We start from the raw sequence: 15,951 nt of genomic DNA on the forward strand, positions 1-15,951 counted from the left end.
AGGTTCATGAGGTCAATTCCTGGAATGGCGGGACTATCTTATGTTGAAAGATTGGAGCGACTGGGCTTGTATACCCTTGAGTTTAGAAGACTGAGAGGGGATCTGATTGAGACGTATAAGATTATTAAAGGATTGGACACTCTGGAGGCAGGAAACATGTTTCCGCTGATGGGTGAGTGCCGAACCAGAGGACACAGCTTAAAAATTAGGGGTAGGCCATTTAGGACAGAGATGAGGAGAAACTTCTTCACCCGAGAGTGGTGGGTGTGTGGAATGCTCTGCCCCAGAAGGCAATGGAGCCCAGTCTCCAGATTCGCTTAAGAAAGAGTTGGATAGAACTCTCAAGGGTTATGGAGATAAGGCAGGAACAGGATACTGATTGAGGATGATCAGCCATGATCATAATGAATGATGGTGCAGGCTTGAAGGGCAGAATGGCCTACTCCTGCACCTATTGTCTATTGTTAGGGATTTCATCCAGGAGAAGACTACTCTTCTCACTAAGCCCTATAAGCCCGATACGGAGATATTGCTGCTACGTGCCACAGGCACCTTTTCGGGTAGTGCCCTCTATCGCCTGCTGGGTGGCAGGGCCTGGCAGGATATCAACTGGTTATGTGAGGTCTGGGAGCAAGAGCTGGGAGTGAAGATCTCTTTTGAAAAGTGGAAAGACACATGGGAGTACATGCAAAATATCTCAATCTGTAATGGGACAGGCATTCTGCAGTTAAAAGTTCTGCACAGGGTTCATTTGGCACCGGACTGTCTGGCAAAGTTTAAAAAAGGGGGCATCTCCAATGAGCCCCAAATGTAAAATAAATGTAGGTACTCTTACCTATTGCTTCTGGACATGCCACAGGCTCCATGTTTATTGGAGCGCTGTGACGGGAGTGATAAGAAATACCAAAATTAAAGTAGACTCGATATCTTTCCTCCTAGGTCCACCAAATTTATCATCTTTGGATGGGCACGGGAAGAAACTATTTAATATTCTCACTTACTGTGCATGGAAGAATATTCTGATGAATTGGGTGTCTGAGAACCCACTGGGCTTTTTGGGATGGCAGAAATTAATTATGGAGCACATACCCTTGGATGTTTTCACAAATATGGTGCACCACATAACAAACCTTTTTTATAAGATATGGCAGCCCTTTTTGAGTTATTTGGACACAGACCTGTCTGCTATATTAACTAGGGCGTTCATTTAATCAGGATGGTTAGGTTTGATGAGCCCTGAAGGGGGGAAGCTGCTGAGTTAAAAAGAGTATATATAAAACATTCCAATTTTTTTGGTTGGGAGCTTTGCACCAAGCATTGTTATCTTATTTTGTGTTCTTGTATGTTTGTTTTTTTTTTGTTTTATCAGTCATTTATTTATTGGTATTGTTTTGCACAGTGTTCGGTTTTGTTTTGTATTATAGGGTAGGTTAATAGTAGACAGTAGTTGTATTGTAATTTGCTTTTGTTTATTATACTGGTGTTTGTTATATTTTAAATAACTACCTTTTTGTAAAGTCAAAAAATGTTTTTTTTCTAATAAATATATTCACAAAAATAGATTGGGTTTGGAATTGTCAGACAAATATACAAACATTTATGTCTTTCCTTTGTTCATTGAAGAAGCTTCTGGATCCCTAGAGGTTTTTTTCTCACCAATGTAACATCAAAAAACTCTTTGATGCTACAAGTGGACTCTGGGTGCCAAATGATTTATTTAGACATTCCATCCCAATAACAGAAGCTAGCAGAATCCACATCTGTGACATGTGGGAGGCCTCGTGGGAATGTGTCCTTCAAGCACATAATTGGCCTCAAATCAACCTTCCTCAGGATTCAGGAACCAGATGTTGGATGTCCCACCCACTGAAAAATCAGGCTAATCAGATGCTCACAGTTCCTCGTTGTTGTTCATGTCATCAGAAACAGTGGCTGTTGACAGCAATGGAGTTTAGAAGAATGAAAGGAGGCATATATGATGCTGATGGCAAAGTAGACGTAGAAAAGATGTTTCCTCAAGTGGGGCAATATAGAATGAGAGGTCATGGTTTTAAGATAAGGGGCAGCAGATTTAAAACAGAGATGATAAATTATTTCTCTGAAAGTATTGCGAATCTGTGGAATTCAGTATTCCAGAGTGTGGTGGGTATTGGGATATTGAATAAATTTAAGTTGGAGATAAACAGACTTTTTCATTAAAAGTTTTATGAAGAGAAGGCAGGAAAGTATATTTATAGCCAAAATGGCATCAAATCAAATCAAATAGCGAAGCACACTCAAGAGGCTGAATTGCCTGCTTCTGCTTCTCGTTCTTTTGCTCCTATATACACAAGAGACTCAGAATCACAGGAGAATTGCAAGCCAGATGCGAGGGAAGATAATTTAAGTCCATAAGGCCAGAAGATATAGGATCAAAATTAGGCCTTTCGAGTCAGCTCCACCATTCGATCCTGATATGTTTCTCAATACCATTCTCCTGCCTTCTCCCTGTAATCCATCCCCTTACTAATTGAGAACCAAAATAGTCTACACCTCTATTCTTCCTACCAAGGTACACAGCCTCACACTTTCTCGCACTATATTCCATCAGTCACTTCTTTGCCCATTCTGTCCAAGTCCTTCTGCAGCCGACTCACTTCTTCAGCACTACGTCCCTTCATCTAACTTTACGTCATCTGAAAACTTAGCAAAAATACCATCAGTTCCTTCACCCAGATTGTTAATGTATAACGTGAATAGCTGTGATCCCAACAAGGGCCCCTCTGAAACTCCATTAGTCACCAGATGCCATCCTGAAAAAGACACCTTTATCCATACTCTTTGGCGATCAGGAGATGAGGATCCAAGATGTTGGGGATGATGTGGTTCAGTGGTAAATACAGGGAGGTGGCTGTCAGCATCTCTCCCTTCCCAATGCCAGGTCCCTCAATTAGACAAACTTACAATGTTTGCCAGCCGGCCTTCGGAAGGCACAGAAATGCTGTGCACCTCCTATTTAATTGATGAGACATCACTAAACGATGGTGGTCTGAAGGATTATAGATGTCAATACACTCATTAGTGAGCCTAACTGACATTATTCCGGCATGGTCAGGAATCCTGAGTATGACCTTCCTCCTCAACCAGGAGGGTCAAGCAGGATCTCTTCCCACCAATACATGGACCAAAACCAGGCTGCACTAAGTCTGATCCAATGTTTCAGTACTGTGCACTCTGTCAGATCTGAATGCTTTAAAAGACACTTAAGCCAGATGCTTGAACGAGAGACATTTGAATGAGTTGTAAAATAAAACTCCTAATTATACCTTGTAAACTGCTATTAAGACACTGTAAAGGCTTCACTATGCTGAATTTTAAATGTCACCAATAAGGGTCATTGTTAAGTCATTGGTCTTCAGGTTATCAAAAGGAAACTTTAATAAATCAGATACTGTGAAAGGAACATAGGATAATCGTAGTTGAATTTGAAGGTAAATGTGGGAACTTTAAATGTCATAATCCACACTTAGAGGTAGATTCCATGCAGACAAAGACAAATGTGATGAGAAACCAGGACGTCAAGTTGCAAGAGGAGGTTCAAACATAGTGCAGTCTGCATCAGGACAAAGAAATAGAATCCAGAAATAATGAAAGTATGCATAAGTGAGGTAGGCAGGCAGCTGAGGTAGGAACAAAGGCAAGAAATACAATGCAAGTTTAAATAAAAAACTTTGGCAATAGATAGGATTTGATTTTACAAAAACATATATAGTATCTTTAACAAGGTTCGTGAAGGTTTGTAACTCAGGTTGAGATTTAGGGTGTAGGTTTGCTCGCTGATCTGTAGGTTTGATATCCAGACGTTTCATTACCTGGCTAGTTAACATCATCAGTGGCGACCTCCAAGTGAAGCTTCACTTGGAGGTCGCCACTGATGATGTTACCTAGCCAGGTATTGAAACGTTTGGATATCAAACCTACAGCTCAGCGAGCAAACCTACAACATAATATCTTTAACATAATTAAACATCACAAGGCACTTCATAGGAACGTTATAAATAAAGCCTAAAATGAGCTATTAAGACAGGTGACTCAAGATTTGGTCAGAAATGTGTGTTTTAAGGTCTATCTTAAAAAGAAGATGAATTCAGGAGACAGAGATTTAGATTAGATTAGATTAGATTATTTACAGTGTGGAAACAGGCCCTTCGGCCCAACAAGTCCACACCGACCCGCCGAAGCGTAACCCACCCAGACCCATTCGCCTACATTTACCCCTTCACCTAACACTACGGGCAATTTAGCATGGCCAATTTGCCTAACCTGCACAGTTTTTTTTTGGATTGTGGGAGGAAACCGGAGCACCCGGAGGAAACCCACGCAGACACGGACCGGAGCACCCGGAGGAAACCCACGCAGACACGGGGAGAACGTGCTAACTCCACACAGTCAGTCACCTGAGGCGGGAATTGAACCCGGGTCTCTGGCGCTGTGAGGCAACATTGCTAACCACTGTGCCACCGTGCCGCCCATTTAGGAATGGAACTGCAATGCTAGATATTCAAGCAACTAAAGACATAGTTTGAGGAGCGATTATAATTGAAAATACATAAGAGACAGAATTAGCAGAGTGAAAATTATTGCAAAGGTTTGAAGTCTGAGGAGAGGCAAGTCCATTGAGTGATTTGAAATAAAGGAACAAATTTTAAAGTCGAAGCATTGTTTGACCAGGAGCAAGCACAGGGCTGACAGAGGAAGGCAACACGTTACAATACATGGGCAGCAAAACTTTGAATGATCTCAAGTTTGTGGAGATTCAAATTTAGGAGACCAGCAGCTGCACATTAGTTGAGTGTCGAGGTAATGAAGACATGAATAAAGCTTTCAGTAGCAGATGAGCCGAGAAGTTGGGAAAGTCAGGTGACTTGTAGCTGTAAGTAGGTGATCGTAGTATTATCACAAATATTTGAGCAGAAATTCATTTCGGGATCAAATGTGGCACCGAGGTCTGCTTCAGACTGGTTTAATCTCAGGCTCTTGTCAGGAAGATGGACTGTATGTGTATCTTAGGGATGGGTTCAGTCTTCCCAATATGTACTTAGAGGAAATTTCAGCTCATCCACACAAGATGCCAGGTAACTATCTGATTATTTAGCAACAGTGGAAGAGTTCAAAGAGGTGGTGGTGAAGTAGAACTGGATGGCATGAATATACACATGAAAATTAAACCTATGCTTCAAATTATGTCAAATTGTGTGCTGTGGATAAATAGGGAAGGCCACAAAAATGTCCTCAGGAAATGCCAAAGCTAATAGGGAGGGAGCAGGAAGAGAAGTCATTGTAAGTGATTCCCTGGCTAAGATTAAGTAGATAAGAATGGAAAAGTCCCAACCAGTTAATGACAGTAGAGAGACTTCAGAGGAGGATGGTGTGATAATCATGTTAATGGCTGCACACAGGTGCAGCAGGATGAGGTGGGAACATCTCCCTTTGTTACAGTCATATGTTAGTAATTTATGACTTGGATAAGTTATGCTTTCTGGTTCTCATAAATTTGAAATCATGCTTTTAGTCTCTAATGGCTTTGACCTTCCAGTCTTCAGATAGTCCAAGACTTAATATACCCCCAATGGATGCACATTGGGACCCTCAGAAGTCAATGACCTACAAAGTTTAAACTTCCAATGGGCAACCAGCTGGTATCAAGAACAATCTGAGAAAGCTTCCAACTTTGAGTTAAATTTGAAGAGCTAGGGCTCTGACTCACTTACCTGGATAGTTATCCATGAAATGTGAGATGATTCAAATTTGATGTAACTCCTGGATAAAGGCGGATCATTCCTAATCAGTATCCTCTTCCTGCCTTATCTCCATAACCCTTGATTCCACTATCTTTGAGAGTTCTATCCAACTCTTTCTTAAATGAATCCAGAGACTGGACCTCCAATGTCTTCTGGGGCAGAGCATTCCACACAGCCACCACTCTCTGGGTGAAGAAGTTTCTCCTCATCTCTGTCCTAAATGGTCTACCCCGTATTTTTAAGCTGTGACCTCTGGTTCGGCACTCACCATCAGCGGAAACATGTTTCCTGCTGCCAGAGTGTCCAATCCTTTCATAATCTTATATGTCTCAATCAGATCCCCTCTCAAACTCTAAACTCAAGGGTATACAAGCCCAGTCGCTTCAGTCTTTCAGAGTAAGGTAATCCCGCCATTCCAGGACTTGACTTGTGAACCTACGCTGCACTCCCTCAATAGCCAGAATGTCTTTCCTCAAATTTGGAGACTAGAACTGCACACAGTACTACAGGTGTGATCTCACCAGCTGCAGAAGACCCTCTTTGCTTCTATACTCAATTCCTCTTGTTATGAAGGCCAGCATGCTATTAGCCTTCTTCACTACCTGCTGCAACTGCATGCTTGCTTTCATTGACTGGTGTACAAGAACACCCAGATCTCTCTGTACTGCCCCTTTACCTAAATTGATTCCATTGAGGTAGTAATCTGCCTTCCTGTTCTTGCCACCAAAGTGGATAACCATACATTTATCCACATTAAACTGCATCTGCCATGCATCTGCCCACTCACCTAATTTGTCCAGGTCACCCTGTAATCTCCTAACATCACATTTCGCCCTGCCACCCAGCTTTGTATCATCAGCAAATTGGCTAATGTTATTGCTGATACCATCTTCTATATCATTAACATATATTGTAAAAAGCTGCGGCCCCAGCACGGATCCCTGCGGTACCCCACTGGTCACTGCCTGCCATTCTGAAATGGAGCCGTTTATCACTACCCTTTGTTTCCTATTAGCCAACCAATTTTCAATCCAATCTAGTACTTTGCCCCCAGTACCATGCGCCCTAATTTTACTCACTAACCTCCTGTGTGGGACTTTATCAAAAGCTTTCTGAAAGTCCAGGTACACTACATCAACTGGATCTCCCTCGTCCATTTCAGAGTTACATCCTCAAAAAATTAAAGAAGATTAGTTAAGCATGATTTCCCCTTCATAAATCCATGCTGACTCTGTCCTATCCTGTTACTACTATCCAGATGTGCCATAGTTTCATCCTTTATAATAGACTCCAGCATCTTTCCTACCCAGTGAACACAGATCTGAAGTACCCATTTAATTTATCTGCCATATCTTTGTTCCCGTAATATATTCCCCTGTTTCTGTCTTCAAGGGCCCAATTTTAGTCCTAACCATTTTTTTGCCTTGCACATACCTAAAAAAGCTTTTACTATCCTCCTTTATATTATTGGCCAGTTTACCTTCGTACCTCATTTTTCCTCTGCGTATTTCCTTCTTAGTAATCCTCTGTTGCTCTTTAAAAGCTTCCCAGTCCTCGGTTTTCCCACTTATCTTTGCTATGTTATACTTTTTCTCTTTTAACTTTATATGTTTCTTAACTTCCCTCGTCAGCCACGACCGCCCATGCCTCCTCCTGGGATATTTATTCCTTTTAGGAATGAACTGATCCTGCAACTTCTGCATTATACTCAGAAATATCCGCCATTGTTCCTCCACGGTCCTCCCATTGAACTTTGGCCAGCTCCTCCCTCATAGCTCCATAGTTCCCTTTATTCAACAGAAGTACTGTCACTTCCGACTGTACCCTCTCCCTCTCAAATTGCAGATTGAAGCTTAATGTATTATGGTCACTACTTCAAAATGGCTCCTTCACTTCAAGGTCTCTGACCAATTCTGGTTCGTTACACAATACCAGATCCAGAATTGCCTTCTCCCTGGTCGGCTCCAGCTGCTCTAAGAATCCATCTCTGAGGCACTCCACAAAGTCTCTTTCTTAAGGTTCAATACCATCCTGATTCTCCCAGTCTACCTGCATGCTAAAATCCCCCATAACAACTGTAGTAACATCTTTGCGACAGGCCAATTTCAGCTCCTGATTCAACTGACATCCGACATCCAGACTACTGTTTGGGGGCCTGTAGATGACTCCCAAGAGGGTCTTTTTACCCTTCGTATTTCGCAGCTCTATCCACACTGACTCTACATCCCCTGACTCTAGGTCCCCCCACGCAAGGGACTGAATATCCTCCCTTACCAACAAGGCCACCCCACCCCCTCTGCCCGTCAGTCTGTCCTTACGATAGCATGTGTAGCCTTGAATATTCATTTCCCAAGCCAAGGTCATTTTCCCAGGTTGGGGAATCCAAAACTCGAGTGCTTGGGTTTAAGGTAAACTGAAAAGTTTTAAAAGGGACCTGAGGGGCAACGTTTTCATGCAGAGGTGGTGCATGTATGGAACATGCTGCCAGAGGAAATGGTGAAGATGGGGGTACAATTACATTTCAAAGGCTTCGGGGTTGGTACATGAACAGGAACGATTCAGAGGGAATATGGGTCAAATGCTGGCAAATGGGTCTTGATCAGTTTCAGATATCTAGTCAGCGCAAACGAGTTGAACCGAAGGGTCTGTTTCCATGCCATATTATTCTATTACTCTATCCAAGAAACATCAAAGATGACAATTGATCAGAGGACGTTTTAAATTAGGAGAGAAACTGTAGTATCGGAAGAATCATTTGACTCTAAACATTAATTTTGCTCCTCTCTCTTCAGGTGGTGAGTTTCTCCAGCATTTTCTATTTTAATTTCATATCATATATGCAGTACTTTGCTCATCTATAATCAGATTAAATTGATGAGGTTTACACATGACAGAATTGTACAGCACAGGAGGAAGGCATTTAGCCCATCATGCCTATTGCAACTCGTCATATCGCTCCAACCTCTCCCCATATTTCTGTATCGAACCTCATTCAAGTGTATGCCGGTCACAAGATTCCGACATCAACAGAAAAGTTGTCTCTCTCTGGGAAAATGCACGGCAACGGTGCACAGCGCGTCTGCTGCGGTGGTAATGTCCCCAGCTCTGCGCCTGGAGGCCCAGGTTCAAGTCCCACCGACGCCAGAAGTGTGCCATAACAACAGCTTAATTAGGGAAAAAATAATTAAAAGAGTAAGCACGGACTGTCTATCACAGGGCGAGGGAGCCGGGAGTCACACACTGAAGTAGGGGAGTGCCCATCTGTTGTCGCTCTTACCCTGAGTCTGACCTGGGCGGCTCCAGCTCCTGGTAACGGCTGAAGCAGCAGGAGCCGACATGATGTTGAGACGTTGTTGCTGCCTGGTGTGGAGGAGCGGTGTTTGGGCGGCTGTCTCCATAGTAACAAGACCGGAACACGTGACGGACGCTCTTCAATGAACACGCTCGCGGTTCCAACCAGCACGAGTGGGCTTCATGCCAGATATAAACCGCTAAAGCACGAGCTCGGGCTCATGCCGGAGCGTTGTTTACCGAGGCGAGCGGGACATCCTCTTAGAAGTATCAGGGTTATCATTTAACTATAGTGAATACACTCTGATTTCAACCCATCATTCTGACTTGTGAAACTCAACCGGCGGAGGGGGTGCATATCAAGGATTCCTCACCGTTTTAAATGGAGAAAGTGGGGACTGCAGATGCTGGAGATCAGAGCTGAAAAATGTGTTGCTGGAAAAGCGCAGCAGGTCAGGCAGCATCCAAGGAACAGGACAATCGGGCATGAGCCCTTCTTCAGGAATGAGGAAAGTGTGTCCAGCAGGCTAAGATAAAAGGTAGGGAGGAGGGACTTGGGGGAGGGGCGTTGGAAATGGATAGGTGGAAGGAGGTTAAGGATTAGTGGTGCTGGAAGAGCACAGCAGTTCAGGCAGCATCCAAGGAGCTTCGAAATCGCGGTTAAGGTGGGGGTGATAGGCCGGAGTAAGGGTGGGGGCGGAGAGGTCAGGAAGAAGATTGCAGGTTAGGAAGGCGGTGCTGAGCTCGAGGGATTTGACTGAGACAAGATGGGGGGAGGGGAAATTAGGAAGCTGGAGAAATCTGAGTTCATCCCTTGTGGCTGGAGGGTTCCTAGGCGGAAGATGAGGCGCTCTTCCTCCAGCCGTCGTGTTGCTATGGTCTGGCGATGGAGGAGTCCAAGGATCTGCATGTCCTTGGTGGAGTGAGAGGGGAAGTTGAAGTGTTGAGCCACGGGGCGGTTGGGTTGGTTGGTCCGGGTGTCCCAGAGGTGTTCTCTGAAACGTTCCGCAAGTAGGCGGCCTGTCTCCCCAATATAGAGGAGGCCACATCAGGTGCAGTGGATGCAATAAATGATGTGTGTGGAGGTGCAGGTGAATTTGAGGGGCGGGGCTCAAGGGCGGAGGAGCGGGAAGTGGAAGAGATGCGGTGGAGGGCATCATCGATCACGTCTGGGGGGAAATTGCGGTCTTTGAAGAAGGAGGCCATCTGGGTTTTTCGGTATTGGAACTGGTCCTCCTGGGAGCAGATGCAGCAGAGACGAAGGAATTGGGAATATGGGATGGCGTTTTTACAGGGGGCAGGGTGTGAGGAGATGTACTCTAGGTACCTGTGGAAGTCGGTCGGTTTATAGTAAATGTCCGTGTTGATTCGGTCGCCCAAGATAGAAATGGAAAGGTCTAGGAAGCGGAGTGAGGAGTCTGAGACCGTCCAGGTGAATTTGAGGTCGGGGTGGAAGGTGTTGGTAAAGTGGATGAACTGTTCAACCTCCTCGTGGGAGCACGAGGCAGCGCCGACACAGTCATCGATGTAGCGGAGGAAAATGGTGGTGGGGAGGGGGGTGCTAGTGTAGCTGCAGAAGATGGACTGTTCCACATATCCTACGCAGAGGCAGGCATAGCTGGGGCCCATGCAGGTGCCCATGGCTACTCCTTTGGTTTGGAGTAAGTGGGAGGATTGGAAAGAGAAGTTGTTGAGGGTGAGGACCAGTTCAGTCAGTCAAAGGAGGGTGTCAGTGGAAGGGTACTGGTTGGTACGGCGGGAAAGGAAGAAGCGGAGGGCTTTGAGTCCTTTGTGATGGGGGAATGGAGGTGTACAGGGACTGGATGTCCATGGTGAAGATTAGTCCGGAGTCCTTGCGGGGTCAGTCGGTTCTGTAGGCAGGTGCTGAGGAAGGAGATGTACAGGGTGTACACCAGGGACATCCAGTCCCTGTACACCTCCATCCCCCATCACGAAGGATCGGCACTGCCTTGTGCTCCCACGAGGAGGTTCAACAGTTCATCCACTTTACCAACACCTTCCACCCCAACCTCAAATTCACCTGGACCGTCTCAGACTCCTCCCTCCCCTTCCTCGACCTTTCCATTTCTATCTTGGGCGACCGAATCAACACGGACATTTACTATAAACCGACCGACTTCCACAGCTACCTAGACTACATCTCCTCACACCCTGTCCCCTGTAAAAACGCCATCCCATATTCCCAATTCCTTCGTCTCCGCTGCATCTGCTCCCAGGAGGACCAGTTCCAATACCGTACAACGCAGATGGCCTCCTTCTTCAAAGACCGCAATTTCCCCCCAGACGTGATCGACGATGCCCTCCACTGCATCTCCTCCACTTCCCGCTCCTCCGCCCTTGAACCTCGCCCCTCCAATCGCCACCAGGACAGAACCCCACTGATCCTCACCTACCACCCCACCAACCTCCATATACAGAGTATCATCCGTCGTCATTTCCGCCACCTCCAAACGGACCCCACCACCAGGGATATATTTCCCTTCCCTCCCCTATCAGCGTTCCGAAAAGACCACTCCCTCCGTGACTCCCTTGTCAGGTCCACACCCCCCACCAACCCAACCTCCACTCCCGGCACCTTCCCCTGCAACCGCAAGAAATGCAAAACTTGCGCCCACACCTCTCCCCTTACTTCCCTCCGAGGCCCCAAGGGATCCTTCCATATCCGCCACAAATTCACGTGCACCTCCACACACATCATTTATTGCATCCACTGCACCCGATGTGGCCTCCTCTTTATTGGGGAGACAGGCCGCCTACTTGCGGAACATTTCAAAGAACACCTCTGGGACACCCGGACCGACCAACCCAACCACCCTGTGGCTCAACACTTCAACTCCCCCTCCCACTCCACCAAGGACATGCAGGTCCTTGGACTCCTCCATCGCCAGACCATAGCAATACGACCGTTGGAGGAAGAGTGCCTCATCTTCCTCCTAGAAACCCTCCAACCACAAGGGATGAACTCAGATTTTTCCAGCTTCCTCATTTCCCCTCCACCCCACCTTGTCTCAGTCAAATCCCTTGAACTCAGCACCGCCTTCCTAACCTGCAATCTTCTTCCTGACCTCTCCACCCCCACTCCGGCATATCACCCTCACCTTGACCTCCTTCCGCCTATCGCATTTCCAACGCCCCTCCCCCAAGTTCCTCCTCCCTACCTTTTATCTTAGCCTGCTTGGCACACTTTCCTCATTCCTGGAGAAGAGCTCATGCCCGAAACGTCGATTTTCCTTGGATGCTGCCTGACCTGCTACGCTTTTCCAGCAACACATTTTCAGCACCGTTTTAAATGGACAGGATGTGAAACTGCGAAAGATTTTTAATCACAGAACTATTCCTGTACAGGTGATTTTCAACTTTTTGCAAACCATAGGCTTTATGCAACTTGATTTGAACCATCAGACTTCACTGCGGCATTGAAACAACTCATAATGCTCTACATTGGATTTCTGAGGAGCAGCAACATCATCAGCAGCAGAATTAAACACAGTTTACTAGTAGCTTGCTTTTTTGGGCACCTTCCATTGGACAAAACACAATTTATTGGCAAAGGAAAGCAATACCACCAGTACAGGTTATACAGCTTTCTCAACGTGATTACGCTTCAGTGCCTCAGGAATTGAAATATCATGGTCTTTTTATTAATAAAAATTCCACCATACCATGACAGATGTTGAACTATAAAGCAATGGAAATCTAATATTAAAAGATGGCCTGATGTAACCATTTATTGATTGTCGTAAAAACCTGCCTGGTTTACTAATGTCCCTTAGGGAAGGAAATGTGATCCCACTTATACCTTTACTCCTAAATACACTTTGAATTAGCTCTCGGAAGCCAGTCAGTTCAAGTGGCAATTAGGAATTGGTAATAAATGCTGGTCCAGCCAGCAACGTCCACCTTCCAAGATGAATAAAACAATTCCACTTTGTGTTGTTATCTGATTGGAACCAACCAACTACTTGATCTGTTTTGGTAATGATGGAAGTTTGTGGTCACAATTTGTCCAGTTTATAGGAACTCAAACTGAAACTTAAAATTATAATTTAATAGTAACTTTCAAGTCTTCTTAAAAGTTACTTGTAAGAGTAACTTTTACTTTTCTTTGTCATTTTGTAATTTATTCTGCTTTCTCTGTCATTTCCTAATTAGATAGCGGTGGTGGCTTCAGGATAGCAATGTGGTTAAGTTACAACTGGCCACAGGTTTGGCCAGCACCTTTCCAGTCAGGGAGTGCGGATGTATCGATACATATGAAATAAGGTACAGATGGTTGTTCAAGTGTTTTTAGATATATAAATATTTTCATGTTAACATCAATTATCAACACTGGGATGCTCATGATCTCAACAGAGGAATCTTTAAAATGGCCAGATACTTTACTAGTTGTGATGGAATAAACACCCTAAGGAATAGATTCTTCCATGTGTCAAACTGATAAAGCCTTCTTCTTCAATAACCTACACATCTTCAAGAAGCAATTAATTTTGATTATAGTTGCACTTCTTCATTAGAGCTGGAGTCGATGTTGTCACTGAATGGGATTGTTTACAATTTAGGCACATTTTCAGGATATCTGACTGTGGCAAGTGTTAATGAGTCAAGATTTGACTGGTGCTGGAAAAGCTGAAAAATGTGTTGCTGGAAAAGCGCAGCAGGTCAGGCAGCATCCAAGGAGCAGGAGAATCGATGTTTTGGGCATAATCCCTTCTTCAGGAAATTGACATTTCAGGCAAAAGCTCATGATGAAGGGCTTTTGCCCAAAACGTCGTTTTTCCTATTTCTCAGATGCTGCCTGACCTGCTGTGCTTTTCCAGCACCACTCTAATCTTGACTCTAATCTCCAGCATCTGCAGTACCCACTTCTGCCTATGGCAAGTGTTAATGAGTCTACTGTGATCTTTTTGGCTATAGTTAACCTCAGCTGGCTGGGCAAGTTGGAATGCCAAGATTGTTTTCTTTTTAAAAAGCAGCCTCCTTGAGGAAGCATTCCATAATTCCCAGTCAAGCAGTCCCCAGTAAGGTGAAGGAGGTGGAAGAGAATGGTGGTAATCAGGAAGCCACTGTGAGCTCAGGGTGACAGGCCAACCCTGTCTACTGATGTGGTAGGAATAGTGAGGCCTCTGTTGGGTTACAATCAGCTCATCAACCATGCAATGGCAAGGTTGACTAAAATGAAGCGACTGTCGCCAACCCATGTGGGAATATCCATCGTCCCCACTCCCTATCCTATTGGTATGTTTAATTTCGATCCACTCAATAAAATACATTTCTCACACTTATAACTCTACTTTCTCTCCACCAGGACTACAGCAGAGGTGAAGGCCGAGGGGATCAGCGGGGTTTCAGAGTGCACAGCCATCAGTGACGAAAGATAGGGATCTTTCCTGGTGACAAAGGAAGAAATGGCATTGCACATGGAAATAAGAATCACTAACTAGGATTTACAATCACCACTAATTAAAAATCTGTGACTGGTGTCTTTTTTTCCTTTTTCCCCATGTGAGTTCTAAATCATGCCTTTCGGTTCCCCCAGTTACATTAACTGTGACACAGGAGCTGTAGCATGACGAGATCTGTGAGGCAAGGTATGCTCAGAGGAAGTGCATTCTAAGGAATCATTATTACATAACCCGTGAGCATCCACTACTCGATTATATACACACACCAATGGGATCATGTTCAAAGAATGACTGGAAACAGTGAGTGGCAAAAATAGGCTCTTGTGTTTAGCAATCACAGCAGAAGTTCGATGCAGCACTAGCATCCCAATATTCAGTTCTTACAAAAGCCCTTTTATACACAGTTCTTACATATATTATAATTCCATTACTGTGGTGTTACTTTGTTTTATCTATAGTACACAAAGGTTTGAAAGGCTTCTGTCCTGGGAGACAGGAGATGGGTTAAAACAAGTGCTGGCTGCTACTTCTGATGGGATTAACAGTGACTGTTTGGTCTGCTTGTATAATTAAGAGTTGTTAGTCCTTTTGTCTTTTAAGTTAGTAAATGTTAGTAAAAACTAGGCCTATGTGCTCTAAATGCTTTAGAAATTGTATCTGTACTTAATAAAAGAGTAAAGTATATTAAACTGATTACCATAGCTGGGTTGTGAGATTTGTTTACTATTTGCCAGTGTGACCTTCATTCATTCATGCAATTTCACTTAAATGCTGTTTTGACAGTTAGTTTCTTAAAGGGATAATGGCCCTGTTAAAAGGTATTTTAAACAGTACATGCTAATTGGGGAAACTGGTGTTCTGTAATCTGTTCAGGTCCAGGAGGTGGTTGGTAAGGACTAATTAATGTTATAATGTTTCGTGGAGACTTGATAGTTAAAAATCATAGTTAAAAATCACACAACACCAGGTTATAATCCAACAAATTTATTTGGAAGCACTAGTTTTCAGAGTGTTGCTCCTTCAGGTAGTTGTCTTTTGAATGGACCTCTTAAATGTTAATTGTGATCTCTCTGCACCTTCTCTGTGGCTGTCACACTGTATTCTGCACGCAGTTCTGCTGTCATGATCCACTTTGTATGGTACGATTTGCCTGTATTTTTCACTGTATCTTAGTACATGTGACAACAATAAATCAAACCAAAATAATAACATCTGTAAATACATTAATGAATGGATTCCATTGTTATTATATCCTTTTCACATTAGGAGATAAACCAAACACAAAAGACCATATATTGTCTCGCCTAGGCTCTGCACAGGTGTAATACAATATCTCTACTTTTATCTTCCATTCCCCTTGCACAAGATGCTAAAGTTCCATTTCCAACCCAGAAACCTGCTTTATCTGCACACTAACATTTGTAATTCAAGTACCATGATACCCAAATCCCTTTGTA

The 15,951-nt window shown here is 44.2% G+C and overlaps 1 protein-coding gene and 1 long non-coding RNA gene across 2 annotated transcripts in view; one reads left to right on the forward strand and one right to left on the reverse strand.

The window, feature by feature from the left end:
* Nucleotides 1-9,467, reverse strand: part of cnbd1 (cyclic nucleotide binding domain containing 1) — a 95,452-nt gene extending 85,985 nt beyond the window's left edge. Inside the window, exon 1 of the mRNA XM_043688133.1 lies at nt 9,058-9,467. Coding sequence (XP_043544068.1) covers nt 9,058-9,178 — 121 coding nt within the window. The 5' untranslated portion in view covers nt 9,179-9,467. The remainder of the gene's footprint in view (nt 1-9,057) is intronic.
* Nucleotides 9,468-12,304: 2,837 nt separating this feature from the next.
* On the forward strand, nt 12,305-15,191 carry LOC122549551. Its single transcript, XR_006311572.1, has 3 exons — nt 12,305-12,666; nt 13,245-13,355; nt 14,398-15,191. It is a non-coding gene; the product is annotated as an uncharacterized LOC122549551 (long non-coding RNA).
* Nucleotides 15,192-15,951: the final 760 nt, after the last annotated feature.

This window comes from Chiloscyllium plagiosum, chromosome 4, assembly GCF_004010195.1.
Source record: "Chiloscyllium plagiosum isolate BGI_BamShark_2017 chromosome 4, ASM401019v2, whole genome shotgun sequence".
Taxonomy (NCBI): Eukaryota; Metazoa; Chordata; class Chondrichthyes; order Orectolobiformes; family Hemiscylliidae; genus Chiloscyllium; species Chiloscyllium plagiosum.